Below are 16,372 nucleotides of genomic sequence, written 5' to 3'. Positions count from 1 at the left end.
CTGCAACATCCTGCAGACGCACCATCCCTGGCTGGCAGGAGAATACCTACCCTCTTATTTGCAGACGACACCCTCCTGATCTCCAAGTCACCAGCGGGTCTGCAGAGTCTCCTAAGCAGCTTTAAGACCTTCTGCGACTCAAGGGGATTAGTTATAAACACAGGGAACACTAAGTTACTGGTTTTAAATCCCCCGAAGAAGTCAGTCAAACCACCTCGACTAGATTCAGTTCCACTTGAGAGGGTCAAGGAGTTCGATTACCTTGGCATTCGTCTCTGCGACTCTATGAGCTGGAAATCCCACCATCAAAAGATGCTGCTGACCCACAAGAGGGTGGTGGGGGCCCTCCTTAAGAAACAACGTGCCTCTTCCCTCAAACCAATACACCGGTTCTCGATATTTACAGGGCACGAGGTGTCAGTGCAGCTCTCTATGGGGCAGAACTTTGGGGTGTACAGAACGTGGACCAGTTGACCCGCTCTGAAAGTAAATTTCACAAGGACCTAATGGGCCTTCCTCATAGCACTCCAACTCTTCCTCTTCTTCTGGGCACGTGTTTGGAGAGTCCCTGAAATGTCCAGCTATGCAGAAGGTTTAAAAGAGATCCTCCTAATGCCTGGTTGGGCGAAGATCCATTGGATAAGGGAAGTCAAGCGCCTTCTTATAGTTCTGGGCCTTTAAGATGCCTGGATTACTAGAACTGCCCCGCCCAAGTCAATTCTGAAGAAGTTATATTGGAGTTGGGTGATCGATGGCAGAAATAGTAATGCCAATTTGTGCAGGTCCACTGTGGATTTTCTTTTGGTTAAGGAAGTGCATTTCTGTGAGCCATATCTGGATACTATCCTAACTACATGGGACAGGGCTCTATATTTCAAATTTAGGGTAGGCGTACTTCCAGTGGTTAAACTTACTGCCAGTTGGAAGGTCCCGGCGCAGACAACTCCTTTTTGCCCTTGTTGCTCGAACAGAATAGAGTCAGTTTCACATTTATTGTTTAAATGCCCGGCCTACGCAGTCCCTCGCCGCAGATGTCTCAAGCCACTCTGTAGAGAACTTGGAACTAGATCCCATAAGGAGGCCCTAAGAATTTTAAAAATGGACCCTCGGCCCCTGTTTGCAAGTGGACTGGCGAAATTTTTAGGCTGGGCATGGCGTATTAGATTCAATAGGCTTTCGCACCTTGCTTGATATGTATTTCAGATTGTTTTTATGTAACTTCTTATGTAAATTGTTGTTTGAATCGTATATTATTACTTATGCACTGGCTTTTACTGTTTTTTAATGTACATGTATTGCTTTTTATGATATGAACTATATCGAAATAAAGCTATTTACAAACGATATCAGTTGGTAGCGAGGCTGCTGCCAGCCATCATTCTTCTGGAAAGCTGTAAGCTTATTGCGATCTGAGCATGACTTTTACATTTGCAGGTCCCTGATTTTCTGGCTGTCTTAGAAAACCAAAATAATCTGGACCACATACAGTAACATGTAAAAAAGCTCATTTTATTAATCAGTAATAAGCAGTGTTTCTTTGAATAATGGTGTAAACGCAGTCATTTTTCTGAATCCTTTTGGGCAAGTAGCAAATTCATGCTTGCTTTTTAAGTTAACAAGAATTAATCGTTTTTTGCATATACTTAATGACGCAGGCTGGTTTTCTGATTCATGTTGGGTCTAAAAAGGAATGCTGTATGAATTGCTTACACTGCCATCTAGTGAGCAACCTCCTTCGCGAACAATCAGCTGTAAGCAACCTTTTTCTTCAGTGAAAGACTCGTATTGAATACAAAGTATAAAACACAAACTGTGCCTGAAAAATGCTCTAATGGCTTCATGCAGTGACACCACAGACCATCTATTCAGTAAATGCGATCATATGTCACTTTATTATTCTGTCTTTTTTGCCAAGTGCAAATAATATATTGGAAGTCTGGGACAGTCCATTTCCAGTATCCCACTAGTGTGCTGTTGCCATGCTCCTGATCAGAATGACGCACTAGTCCTGCCCGGCCTAGCACACCACAGACCGCACTGAAAACAGTTAACAACAAGCATTTGCAATGCAATAGGTCTCGCATTAGGAAAGTTTGAGCTATTGGTATTGTAAATGACACATTTTTTATTTATGTGTTGGTTTTGAAAATAACGAAATTAATAGCTTTGTCATTTACAATGCCAATAGTTATAACTTTCCCAAATGGGACACCTATAGCATTTGTAATGCAAAATGTAAACACCAAGATAAGAAGTTTTAAGATTGCTCTCTTCCTAACGGGCAGCCAGTGCAGGGACTGCAGCAGGGGACGGGACTGGGTACGTCTGGGCTTATTCAGAGCCATTCTTGCAGCAGTATTTTGCAATATCTGGAGCCTAGAGAAAAGTTCTTCATGGAACGTTTTGTTTTGCACCATATACCTATGTATCTACGATAGGGTGTTTACGCTATCATTGACTAGCTTTGAACTTTATGTTATTTACCTTGTACCTATGTATCTAAGACACTTACCTTGTAAAGCGCTCTGATACCCGCAAGGGTCTTGTTCGCGCTATATAAAACTTTCAAAATAAATAAATAAACTATTGCCCAGAGTTGGACTCCATGATTGGAATAGGCACCCAGGCGAGAATTATCAGGTCCGTGGAATTTTGAGCCCAACATCTGCCGAGGTGGGGAATTGAACCCTGGTCCCGGGCTAGACCTCTGCATCAGGGTCTGCCGCTAAAATCATTAAGCCACACTTCTCCGCAACATCCCATTGACTCCGTGACCCAATAGAATGCCTGTAAGGATAGACACTGCGTCCAATGTCTCTCAGTCCTTTCCCGGTTGCCAGGTTTTTCAGCATCTTTGGATTGGACCAATTGAAGCCAGTTATTATGAAAGTGACAAACTCATGAGTTAGTGGGAGCAGTGGTAATCTCCTTTACTTAATGGATCTCACCTACTTCGAAATGACACATGTCTCTTTACAGTGAGCTGCCACTTTCATCTTCATTTAAACTGATGGCAACACTGGTTGATGGAGACAAAGAGCAGTGGAGAGGGCGGGGTCTGGGGAGATCTATACAGGCGTTTGCAAGTTATTAACAGGCGCGACAGAGGTACTTTACACCTCTGATGACAGCTGGCCTGTTGCTCACCTTTTTTTGGGCGACAGCGAGGAGCAAATAAACGGAAGATCAGCCGATTTTTATTTTTTTAAGTCACTGTTTTAATTTTCGTGGTGACTTTTGTAAAAATAGCAATATCCAGGGGGGTCTGTAAATTGAGCTGGCGAACCACGAATTTGGTTGACAGGGTACACATAACTTTTATCTTGTCCACCAAACTCTAAATAACTCCCATTTTCTTGTGTCGCAGTGGTTAACTTCAGAGGCAGGAGACATCAGGTTATATTAATCTCAGCTTCCCCACTTTACCCAAAAATGTTTGATCCAGGACAAATCACCTTATAAATCAGTGCCTTCAGTCCCAATCTGTATAAACTTGAGAATATTTATAAACATCCAAACTAAGTGCTACATATAGTGTGTTTTAAGTGTATTTGTATCACGCATTCACCCTTTGCACTGGTCCCAAATCACTTTCCGATACCCTGGCGCTGTAGAAGTGGTTGGGTTTACAGTGTTGCATTTAAAAGCCTAGGGTGCAGCTATCAATAGTGCAGCAGGTACAGTGGCACCAAAGCTTTGGACTGTAAGATACTCTCTTCATCAGGGTGATGGCTGTCTTTTACCACACAGCAATGGGTAGATGAGGCATTATTCTTGCATGGCTTGAGGGCCCAAAGTCCCACTGTATGGTTCCCCTTATTTACACACTTTATTTTTTGCAGTATTTTACAGCATGAACTCGCCCTAATGTATTGGAGCGCTTTACTTGAACACCAGTTACATTACACAAGGACACATTCATTTTTTGGTAGGCCAGGAAAGATTAAGTGATGTTGAGCCGACCCGAGACTCTAACCTGGTTCCCCAGCTCCAAAGTCAGCAGCTCTGACCGTTATGCCACCGCCACATTAATGAACATGTATAAGTAGCTATGAAACCTAAAGAGTCGGTAAACTTCACAGGGTAAAACTGACGCCCTCACCCTGACGCCGTTGTTGCCCTCTGGTCACGCGGGCACCTGGGCGGGCCAGAGGCCTGGTCTGGCGTCGGAGTTCTATTGTTTCCGCCGGACCGGGGCTTAGCTTCGATTGGGGTGAGTCGGTTTGCTGAAGGTTTTTGGTTAATTTCGCCATTTCGGGTGAGGGGACAGCGTGGGTTCAGAGGCCTATGCCGTGCTCCAGTGCCCGGTCGTGGGTATTCGGGGGCATGTGTGCTGGGCTCGCGTGTATGGGCCCGCGGGTGATGTGTTCTTGACTTTTATGGTGCGCTATGTAAGCCGTGAGACTACTGTATTACCTGTGTGCTTGTAAAGCGCTTCAAGAACGTTGGGTCGAGTTCGCGCTAGATACATGTTGGATTGCTAATTACTAAGCCCGAATCAGCTCAGTGCGCAGAGCGGTAGACGTTCGATCTGAAGGTTCCCGGTTCGTTCCTGGGTTTATAATTTCCTCAATACGCTTAGAATGCCTGATTTATTAAAGATTATGCACTTTCCCCTGTGCCTGAATGAGCAGGCAACCGGTACTTTTGTAAGCGCTTCGGGGACGTCTGGTATAGTTCGAGCCGTACTAACAGGCATTTACTGAATTAGTTACAGTACTACCCCGTGCCTGAAGGTGCAAGCAATCGGGGCTAATGTAAAGCGCGCCTAGACCTACAGGCCGAGTTCGCGCTATTTTAAGCTATTTAAGTTTGGGCGATTTTTGTAGGGGTCGCGACGGGTTCCCCGTGAGGTGAGGTTGGGCTTAGGGCTTTCCGTGGGGGAGCGTGGGATCGGGTCAGTTCCACCCCTCTCGTGCCCGCTCCGCCCTTCGGGCGGCCTGAGCTGGCCGGGCTGGCCTCTGCCGAGTGCCGGTGAAGTAGGAAGTTGGCCTTTTGTGACTTTGCTTAGCGTGTGATTGGGGCGGTCTGGACACGGCGTGTGGCTCTCGGGGGCACTGAACATGATAATACGATACTGGGGCAGTCGCGTTGCTCGGCTACTCTGTTGTGCACATTGAGTGCTATGTTTTAGGGATAGGGCTGATGTTTGGAGAGGCTTTCGTCATGGGGAGCACCATCGAAAATATCTAGCTACTGTGCCTCTTTAACTAGCTTGCGCTGTGGTGTCACCGGTGGGCATACTTATGCAATGGGCAGTCTCAGCCACTAAGAACTTAGTTCTACCACAACCTCAGGGGCTCGGTGGCGCTATGGTTAGCGCGTTGGTCTTCTAGGCTAGCTGCGAAGGCATTCATAGGTTGTGGGTTCGGGTCCCACCAGAGTCGTTTCCATAATTTTATTTAATTTTGCGGCGTGTTTACAGCGGTTTTCGTTGTGTGTTTTTCGATGGGGAAAACGTACTTGCCAGGCAAATTGGGGTTTGCTTATCACAAGCATATTGGTTTACGTTATATCGCTTGCTTTGGAGGGATTGAGTTTACATGCGCCTCGAGTCACGGTTTGATTACCTGCTGCAGGAGTACGGTCTTTTCAGTGATTGCGAGCGATCGCTGAGCGAGATGCCGTGAGCGGCGAGGCTGCCCTGCTGCTGCGGTCGTCCTCGTGGTAGGCGCCCACGTGGGACGTGCTCGTGGTACCTTGGCGGGGCTTGCTGGTCTGCTTCCCAGAGAGACAGGAGATTGGGAAACGCGCGCGCGGCCGGCGCCGATCGCCTTCCAGAGCGTGCGCGTGACATCTCCTATCTCCTGGGAAGCAGACCCAGCAACAATAGTATCGCGCCTGCGCGATGCATATGGCTTCGCCATATGCATCGCAGGCGCGAGACCTAAAAAGGGAAGGCCGAATATAAAGCAGTCGTCTAAGTCTGTGCAAAACCAAATTGGAAGAAAGCATGGAAATATTCTGAGTAATCTTCTGAAACCATGGGCCTCATTTATGAGGCCGTGTGTCACTTTTACGATGCCGGTGCGTCACTTTTTGTGACGCACCAGCAGCGTAAAAAATGTGCCTTGTTGCACCATATTTACAAAGTGACGCATCTAGGTAGATGCATCACTTTGTAAACCCCTGTGCTACATTATACCTGCGCCAGGTATAATGTATGCAGGGGGGCGTTTTGACGCAGGAAAATGTCATAGAAGTGACGCAGTGAAATCTATAAGATTTCCCTGCACCACTTCTAGGACGCAAATGCGTCAATTTCTTACGCCTGCCTCACAGCAGGCGTAAGACTGACGCAGTCCCTTTCACATGGGGCTTGCCCCATGTGAAAGGACACATTGCTGGAGTTGCGTCACTTTTGTGACACGCTCCAGCAATGCGTCACTTTTGTGCCATACAGATACGTCAGAAATACTGATGTATCTGTAACTCCTTGCGCAATGATGCGTCATACTGTAAATATAACGCATCATTGGTGTTGCAAGGAGGGCGCAATGAAAAGTGATGCATCGCTGTTGTCACGCAGCGATGCGTCACTTTTCATAAATGAGGCCCCATAATTTATAAACTCTAAGCATTACCATTGCTTACACCTTTTACGAAGCTAACACTGACTCGGAAAATGGTATTAGCCCTCAAAAACGTTTTAACAAACACACTAAACTAGACCATTCACGCCCTTGTACCGGCAGTAATTATGCAGGTGCACAATGAAAGGGTGCACCCAGCAAACACAATAAACATCACCATGAAGTGTTGGTAGTCCTGACTAAGAAACCTCAAAGGCCAGTAGTAGATACACATGCCTATTGCATCATGAGGTAACCGGCACAAGACCCGCAGACGCGGCATGTGCGAGCACAGACATAGCAGCAGCTTTTGGTGGCAGAGGAAACAAAACACTTGCTACAGCAAAGCCAGAGAGGAACGTCGGTAACAGAAAGGAAACAGAAAATAAAGAGCATTCACAAGGTAAATACCAACATAGTTCAGTGACAAAATCCAAAAATCATAAATTCCTAATCAATATACAACACGTGCAAATGTTTTTTGGAACATAACATTGTTAGCTTCCACTTTAGGTTGTTTCATAAGTGAGTAAATACTTCTGATGCTCCATGAAAAGAACACCAATCAAATCACACAAAAGGTTATCTTTATACTCGAACTTGAGTGCAAACTGATGAAAGTGCTTCTCAAAGAAGGCGCGCCTGAGTAAGCCTGTTGTATTTTTATTTTCTTACATTTATGACTATAATACCTTCATCAGCTTTATCCCAATTATTTTCAGGGATGAAAAATAATGTGAGTACTAGCAAGGCTTGGCTTACATTTCCCCACCCAACATAAAAAGTAACATAATAGGGAGCCACAGCCAATGGGCAATAAGTTAAGGGAGCCGTGGGCCGATAAAGTTTGGGAACCACTGATCAAATTGATGTTGAGACCAGGTACCTCAAAGCAAGTCTCTCCCCTCCAGTGATGTATTGACTGCTGAAGGACAATCCACTAAATGATCTATTCTGCAGATGACATATGCAGGGTGCAGCTGTGACTCTGGCCCTTTGGCAACCTTCTCGCAGTAACTCAGAGCTGAAACGGATCACTCTTCTGGGCTGCCTCCCCTTCCGCTGACCATATGAAGTGTGATAAGGCATCAAAGCAGTGTGTCTGGTCTTGGTAGACACTGACACCTCCGTCAGTTATTGGCCTCCATTCTGGCAAGGAAGAAGCTACGGTTGGGTGCCTGTACATGAAAGGCAGGGAACCACATACATTTAAAGAACACTGTTTATTGACATAGACCCACAGCAATTCCCTTGTCACAGCGAGAAATCTAGCTCATCTGCTGAGAACACATTTCTAGAACACTAGGTACAGAACACAAAAAAATTAACACATGACCAGAGGCTGCCTGATGTTGTTGTCAAATGATAGCAAAAAGCATTTTCAAAAACAGAATTAAAAGCACGTTAATGGATTACTACAGTACCTCTGCACTGGCTTTGGGAAATCCCAAGCTTGCTTCACAGGGCTACTCTTGCCTTTTTTTATCAAAGATCTTCTGGAGGGGGTGAGCAATATATACCACCTGATGGAGGCTTTCCAGACTAAGCCCATCATGCAGGATCTGCTGAGTGATTGGTGGTCTACAATAGCACAGAGTGCCACCCCGACAGCCCCCACCATCTTCCATGGGGTTGCTCACATGCTAATGGGGAGATGAGAATGGCCCTCTGGGAATATGCAGGAAGGCGATCACCACCATATTCTGTATCTGAGAAAATGCCAAACTACCAGAAGCACAAAAAAGTGACATTTGTCAGTTTTGCAGCACATTCACCATCTAGGTTTTCCACACACGTTGGTTAGCATGGAGCCACAACTCCAAACAGATATTGAAGGGTTTCGCAAAGTGCAAACTACCAAGATGGAAAGTGTCAAATTGGCCAAATGGTTTGCTTATTGGGTCATGGCAAAAACCCTTTAATCTGGACTTAAATCTGAATCCGTACTAGAACCAGGTCTATTAGACTTTGATCTGCACAGTTTGTGAAACAGGAGTAGAGGAGTACACATACAATGGGGGTGTCAATACTCATGTAATTATGTGACACTTTTTACAACAAAGTCTTCAAAGTGACTAAAAGTGCTTGGATGTGGACAGCAACTGCAAGGCACCGCTTTAAAACATATGTGGCGACGACAACAGAACCAGAAACCTCTAAACGGCACGTGGCAGACACTCCACTTAATCACAGTGTAAGAGTGAAAACGGCTAGCAAAGTATACGTTGTTTTTGATGTTGGGTATAGGGAGATTTGAGATTGTGTAATCCCTATAATCCCCATGTGCTGTCAACACTTGTACATCTACATGCAAAATAATATTCCAATTGATATTAATGTTAATTTCTAAAACAATGTTTGTTTTCTCTTTTTGTTACAGACGATCAAAGGTCAAGACCAGCTTTCTGTATAGTTTGCTATATGAGTGTGTATTTTGAGACCCAGCAGTAAAGACAACGATGGATGAATCAAAATTAAGAAACAGAAAGGGAGATCATGGAAAAGGAGACGCAGTGTCTGTTCAAAGCAAAGATCCCAAAACTACCAACCTACAGAAAGAGGTAAAGCACGCTATTGTGCACTGTCAAAGCATGTTCCAGACTAAATACACCTTGCACACTGCTTTTCATTTTCCTGCAATTGCAGATTATGCACAGCAAATTTACATTTGTTCAACCTCAAATTCAGAGTTATAAGCTTACGATGTTCTGCATAAAATGTTCAAGGTCCAGGCTTATGAAGCATTTGAATGGCCATGGAAGAGGTATTTCACAAAGGCCTTTTATATTGGTGATATTGTATCAGAAAACTCGGAGAAAAACTTTGGAAACGAGTGCCGTTTTCATCTATCTATCTGTCTATTTATAAACACACACACTTATATATGTATTTATTTTTATTTTCAATTAAAAAAACAAAGGTTTAGGATTAGTTATAGTTAGGAAAACTTCCTTTATTATTTCTATAGAAAAACAAGCGAAACTACATACACCTTAATTTAATTTTTTTTATTTATAAATATATTTATTATAGTCATTACAATATCTTCCAACAAGGGATCATTTTGCATGGTAAACAACTAAAACATGCATAAGCAACAGGTCGGAGTCATAGTCAAAGTGTCCTTTTGATACCAGCTTTCCTTACCTGTTCTTGGCGTCAGAAGTAGACCACAAAATAGAGATAGATCTGTGAGAAGTTGGCCTGGCATATGCTGTCCACTAATTCTAGTGGGCACCTTGCACCAGTCCAAACAACCCTTATTGATGATAGGTTTAAGACAACCTTTATTGAAAGCTATCCTTGTGGTAGCTATGGAGAGCAGCCTTCAGGCTAAGTCTTGAAGGAGTGTAAAGCAGCATGGTTTACAAGATAATAACCTCTTGAATGAACAAATGAAAGGAGAACCACACAAGGTATATTTAGAATATATGTATTTATTACTAAACACTCTCTACTGACCTCTTTATGAGATTAGAGAACAAGATACACAATACCAACACAATAGAACTTCAGTAAATAGCACAATATACAATGGGCCCCAGGGGGAGACCAAACCATATATTAAGAAAGTGGACTAAGAACAACGACTTGACTAGACACAGTGCCCAGAGCACGTAGAATCGCTGGGACCTGAAGGAACCACCCAAGGTAGATACAGAGAACACAGCAGCAGACTAAGGTCAAGCACATAGATTCCATCAGTTTCAAATATTTTACACAGGTTCAACTACTCCCGACACCCGCTGCTGGGGGATGTCTAATATAAAGAATGTCCACAAAAAAGGGACGGTGCACTCTAATAAAAGTCAATCAGAAGGCGAATATTTTTTCATAGTTCTCTTTATTCATGTAGTTTTTTTCTTAAAACCGGCCCAGCCAACGCGCTTCGTTCCCCTAGAGCCACGGGAACTTCATCGGGGCTGTAACAATTATAATATACTTAACATAAATATACATATATAAGACCTATAAATACATAATACAGACTAAACATAGATAATACATTATAACTAGTCCCAACATTATGTCTATAAAGACCCAAAGAAAGAACACAAACAAAATACATTTGGCATACAAGTAAATTGTCAGATCAACAAAGACAATTTAAAATTATTACAAACCAATAAAAACATGTTTTTGTTTTCACTAGAGTCCATAGTGTCCAAAAGATTATACCCTCGGAGTATTAGTATTCCAAAATATCAGGCATATATGAATAAAGAAGGTGGGAAAAAAGGCAAAGAAGAAACAGATACAAATTACAGAAAAGGTGTAAAAATGGACAGCAATAATAATAGAATAAGTCCTAATAGTGAGATCCTTGTGACTTTATACACAGAATACCGAACCAAGCTGATCACGTTAAAAAGAAGAAAGAAAGAAAAAGGATGAGGGGAGGGGAAAGGGATAACCCAACAGTGTGAGAAAGCATCTCACCTTATGTAGAGTTTAAACAGGACGCTGTTCACCGCAGGAGCTGGAGACATATTGGGTAGGTAGTTCACTCAGCGCACTAGTCGTTGGCTCCTCGGGGTCTTAAAAACGAGGCTGTCAGCGTGTGCGCGTAGTCTAGTGATTGGCTCCTGAGGCGCAAGCCGGGAGTGTTTTTAAAAATTGCCACCCTGTTTGTTCTTTATTTTGCACCGCATTATATTCTTATTTTACACTGCTCTTAAAAACGAACTGAATCCTTGCTCTCATTTCCCTCTTTCAAGCCGATTAGGTGCTTGAAGACCACACGCTAGGACGCTGTTCACCGCAGGAGCGGGAGACATATTGGGCAGGTAGTTCACTCAGCGCACTAGTCGTTGGCTCCTCGGGGTCTTTAAAACAAGAATGTCAACTCGTACGTGTAGCGGACTCGCGCAGCGGGCGTGCCACAGGCGAGCCCGTCTGCGCCCGTCCATGCCAGGCCGGGCCCAGGGGCCAGTCCCTCTGCACAAACTACCACCTCCTCGGAGGAGGATTTAAGAAGTTTACATCAGGTAGACCTTTCGCTCTGCCCTGCCACTCACGCACGCCTCAAACATTTAGGTATATTTCAAAAGCAGAACACACGTCAAGGGCTCCCGCTTACTGTCTCCTGCCAAAGTCAGAGGCCTACCCTTGTGCCGGTCAGCGATTCCATGCTACATATTTTCTACCTTAACACTTGCTCCCTCGTTAAACATCAATTAGACATCTTTCTCCTTCTTCTATCGGATAAACCAGACATCTTTTTTATCACTGAGACATGGCTGAATGCTGACTCCACCCGTGATATCCTGGCAGCCCTCCATGACACCTATTACATCCTACATGTCAACCGGGTCCCAGGAAAAGCAGGAGGCGGAGTAGCGGCCATCATTCACAAAGACCACGTCTTCACCTCTATGTCCCCCTTAAATCTCCCTGCAGCAGACAATATGATCATTAAACTCGACTCCAATGAAGGTCCATTAATCTGTGTCCTCATATACAGACCCCCTCAACATATGTCCTCATTCCCTCTTTCACTGAGTGAGCAGCTGGCAACTCTGGTCACGGATTACGCAAAAATACTCCTACTTGGCGACCTCAATTATTGGTGCAACGACGATTCTGGCGGTCCCCATGCCACTGAATTAATGGAACTCCTCTCTAACCTCAATTTTAGTCACCATATCTCTTCTGCTACACATATCAAAGGCCACATTCTGGACCAGGTATGGACTACTAACCTCACAGTCTCCACACCCACTATATCACCATGTATTTGGGCCGATCACCACTTAATCAACTTCACCATTTCCATCCCTACTTGTAGCAAGCCCCCGGCGTCCGAGGGGGGTCTTATTAGTAAATGGAGCACCCTTGATAAAAAGGCCTTTTTGGACAGTTAGCCAGCTCCACCCCTGCAGACAATCTAGATGTGGATATAGCTGAAGCCAACATCTCGGCCTGGCTACTAGCAGCTAGCAATAAACATGCTCCACTCAAAAAACTTAAAATTGCCTGCCGCTCTGAAGCCCAGAAATGGGTTTCTCATGATCTTAGGGCTAAAAAATTAAACATCAACCCAAAAGAGAGGAAATGGAGACGGGCCTACGCCCCGGATGCTAAACTCCTGTATTTGGCCGCCCGTACAGACTATAAAAAAGCCATCATTTCAGCTAAAGCCACCTACTTCTCGGAAAAAATCAAAAAATCGAATAACAAATCAAAAGACATCTATGCTATAATAAACGAGCTATCCAACACTGAGAGAATCCTTCCCAAACCCACGGTCACCCAACATCTGTGTGACTCCCGTAACAAATATTTCCTGGAAAAGATCGCCACCATCAAAGCTAGCATCCCTGACGCCATTCCGAAGATGGATTCCCCAGCCATGATACCCAGCTCCCACACCCTTGATCACTTCCCACCCATCGATGCAGATTCTTTACAGGCCCTATTGGCTCCTAGGGACTGCTGTGCCCCGCACATTTTAAAGGACACCTTCTCGGTCCTCTCGTCCCCTATCTTGACCTTCCTTAACAAATCTTTGTCTCAGGGCAGGGTTCCCATAGCATTTAAGGAGGCAGTTGTTGTCCCCCTCCTGGAAAAAATGGGAGTGGAGCCCTTAAACCTCTCAAACTACAGGCCCATTTCCCTGCTCCCCTACTTGGCTAAGGTCCTTGAAGCGCACGTAACCACTCATCTTTCCAACTTCGTAGAGCAGTCCGATTACCTAGACCCCCATCAAGCTGGGTTTCGCCCTGCCCACTCCACCGAGACGGTCATCACTGCAGTAATGGACGCCCTCCGAGGAAATGCCAATAAAGGAATGCCCCAGGCCTTGGTCCTCCTGGACCTCTCGGCCACGTTTGACACGGTCGATCATACCATCTTACTGGACCGTGTCAAACAGGTCGGCATCCGCGACTCGGCCTCTAGTTGGATCAGATCCTTTCTCAGCGACCGCACTCATGTGGTACGCCTAGCCCCTTTCACTGCTCCTAAACTTCCTACATCCTGTGGGGTCCCTCAGGGATCCTCACTGTCTCCCTTATTGTTTAATTTGTATTTGTTACCTTTGATCCAGTCCCTGAAGGAATTCAAGGCCATCACTTTTAACTATGCCAATGATCTCCAACTGATCTTCACAATAGACAACTCCCCTGAATCTATCCAGGAGTTCCATGGCATTATGCTTCATATCCGCCAATGGATGGACCTTAACCACCTGAAGCTGAACCCCGCAAAACCGAGCTAGTCCTGAACGACAATAGCCAAACTTTCTGGTGCCCACATTATTGGCCTCCAGAACTCGGTCCTCCACCCAACCCATCTCCCTCAGTAAAAAGCCTAGAGGTGATCATTGATAATGATCTTTCCCTAAAAACCCAAGTTGACACGGTTGTGTCCTCCTGTTTCTTCCAGCTCCGTAAGATCAGGAAGATCAGCCGGATGCTCACCCAATCGGCCCTGATCCAGGTGGTGATAGCCCTGGTACTATCGCACTTGGACTATGCCAACTCAATCTATTCAGGCCATCCACTCTTCCTCAGCAAACGTCTTCAGCTGGTCCAAAACCAGGTGGCCAGATTGATTTATAAGCAGCCGCGTTGGCAATTGGCCAGACCCCTGCTAAAAAAACTTCACTGGCTCCCAATTCCCCAACACGTTGCTTTTAAGACGGCCTGTATTATCTTTAAGTCCCTCCACGGTCACATACCTCAATTCATTAAAAACCTTCTACCTAGGTACATCCCCTCCCGCAACCTTCATTCCGCCAACCTCCATCTCCTGGCCATCCCTTCCTTCAAGCTTCAATGCCAGGGCGGACGCAGGTTTGCGACTCTGGCCCACAGACTATGGAATTCCCTTCCATTGGAAATCCGGTCTTGTAACAACCTCCTAAGCTTTAGGAGATCGCTCAAAACATGGCTATTCACACAGGCCCACGTGTAAATTCTGTTAGTCCTGGCACACACTAGACTTAGCGCCATGAAAGCTCCCGGTGTACGTGCGCTCTACAAGCATTTATTAACATAACATAACATAACACGTATGACCTGCAACAAATTCACAATTGTCCTCAGTGTATAACGTCACCAAAGTCGAACCGTCTAAAACATTAAGTCAGAATAGATCTAATAATGGCACAGAAAAATCAAAGGCCACAGTCAGATATAAGAAAAACACTAAACACAAAAATTGTGAGATTTGTCTCAAAAAGATTCACATTAGGCAAAAAACTGAGTCTACATGAAAACCACACATCATAGTAAAAGTCCACAAGTAAGAGAGATAGGGGCAGAGTGAATATCTCACCTCTATCATGTAATTAGTTGTTTTCCAAAGCCAATATCATGGATGTCAGAAAATGTGAAGTGACAATGTTGTCACTGCCTTAATACTAGAAAGATTTCACAGATGAAAATCAGATCAGTATATATGTATATTTATGTTATGTATATTATGATCGTTACAGCCCTGATGAAGTTCCCGTGGCACCAGGGGAACGAAACGCATTGGCTGTGCCAGTTTTAAGAAAAAAACTACATGAATAAAGAGAAGAACTATAGAAAAAATATTCTCTTTCTGATTGACTCTTATTAGAGTGCACCTTCCCTTTTTTGTGGACGAACCACCCAAGGTAGTGACACAGGGGACCCACGGGGATGCGTGCAGTGTGAGAACACAGCCGCGAGCTCCGTACAATCCTGTGGGAAAGTCCCGGTTGGAAAATTAAAGATTAACGACACTTCGGAGAGGACTTGGAGCAAACCCAGTTAGACTTAGAAGATTCTAAGGCCAACACACATGTGAGCACCAGAGTACTTACGTTACCTCACACAGGGAAGCCGGGTGCATACGTGCTAATTGGTGTTGGGAATCGTCGCTGTTTTCAATGGCGAGTTGCTGCAAAGTGCTGCTGCTGGATCAGAGATGTGAAGAACCTGAAAGCAGAGGGGACAGAGTCTGGGTCACATCAGGGTGACCAGGGGCACGGTAGAAGAATGCCCACCAATGTTGGGTGTTTCAGGTGCGATGAGGTGAAGCTTGACTCTGCTGCCACGGGGACCAGGAGATGTTGACGACAACCAGAGTCCGCAGGCGAGCTGTCCCACAAAGGATGTCGAATGCTGGGGGGTCAGTGTCCGGATCAGAGACCAACAAGCCTTGGCAACATCAACCCATGCGGTGAGAGTTAAAAGGCTTCAGGATGGACCAGCAAGGACCAAGTGACTCCCCAAGCGATGGAGTGTCAGGGCACGTCTGGAGCAACCAGGTAAGCCTGTTCAAAGTTACAGTACCCTTCTCAGGGACCCACAAGTCGACGGACAAGGGATCGCGAAGGGACCTCGAGAGGAATCACTAAATACCAGACTACAGGTCACTCGTGGAGTGTAGGCCAGTAATCTTCAGTGGAATCACTGCTCGGGGTCTGGACTACAAGTAGCCCACAGCACAGCTTCAGGGATCGCCAAGAAGCATATGCTGCTGCAAATGTGCATGGTGTCCAGGGGTTCGGGTTGCACGGTCTTCACAAGGGCTTTGGATCTCAGGTTGCTGAAATCACGGATCGGCCTCGGGGAAGCTTGGAATCCCACCTCCTGTGTTGCAAAGTCTTGGGAGTTCTTCTGGAGCTGCATAGTCCCAAACCGGACAGATGCATCTTTGGTGCCTGCCTTGCAGGGGAGTAACTCCTTTACTTCGTGGGAGATCCTCCGGTCATCCAACGAAGTGCAGATAGTTGAAGTTCTGGGATTCTGTAGCAGAGTTTCGTCTGGGTAAATCTAAGGTCCTGTAGTCAGGGGTTCCTACTTTATACCCAAGGAAGGGGTGGG

General features: G+C 45.3%; 1 protein-coding gene and 1 long non-coding RNA gene across 3 annotated transcripts in view; one reads left to right on the top strand and one right to left on the bottom strand.

The window, feature by feature from the left end:
* SLC7A9 (solute carrier family 7 member 9) overlaps positions 1-16,372 on the top strand; it is an 824,809-nt gene that overhangs the window by 114,033 nt on the left and 694,404 nt on the right. For both annotated transcript variants that reach the window (XM_078669571.1, XM_078669572.1), the window contains exon 2: positions 8,953-9,133. In XM_078669571.1, the coding sequence (XP_078525697.1) occupies positions 9,032-9,133 (102 nt within the window). In that variant the 5' untranslated portion in view covers positions 8,953-9,031. The remainder of the gene's footprint in view (positions 1-8,952; positions 9,134-16,372) is intronic.
* LOC144798615 (uncharacterized) overlaps positions 1-16,372 on the bottom strand; it is a 181,126-nt gene that overhangs the window by 145,556 nt on the left and 19,198 nt on the right. The gene's annotated exons all lie outside the window — the stretch shown is intronic.

The sequence above is a fragment of the Lissotriton helveticus genome, chromosome 12, assembly GCF_964261635.1.
Source record: "Lissotriton helveticus chromosome 12, aLisHel1.1, whole genome shotgun sequence".
Classification (NCBI taxonomy): Eukaryota; Metazoa; Chordata; class Amphibia; order Caudata; family Salamandridae; genus Lissotriton; species Lissotriton helveticus.
Note: the sequence above shows the minus strand (reverse complement) of the source record. Positions and strands in the feature narration are given on the sequence as shown.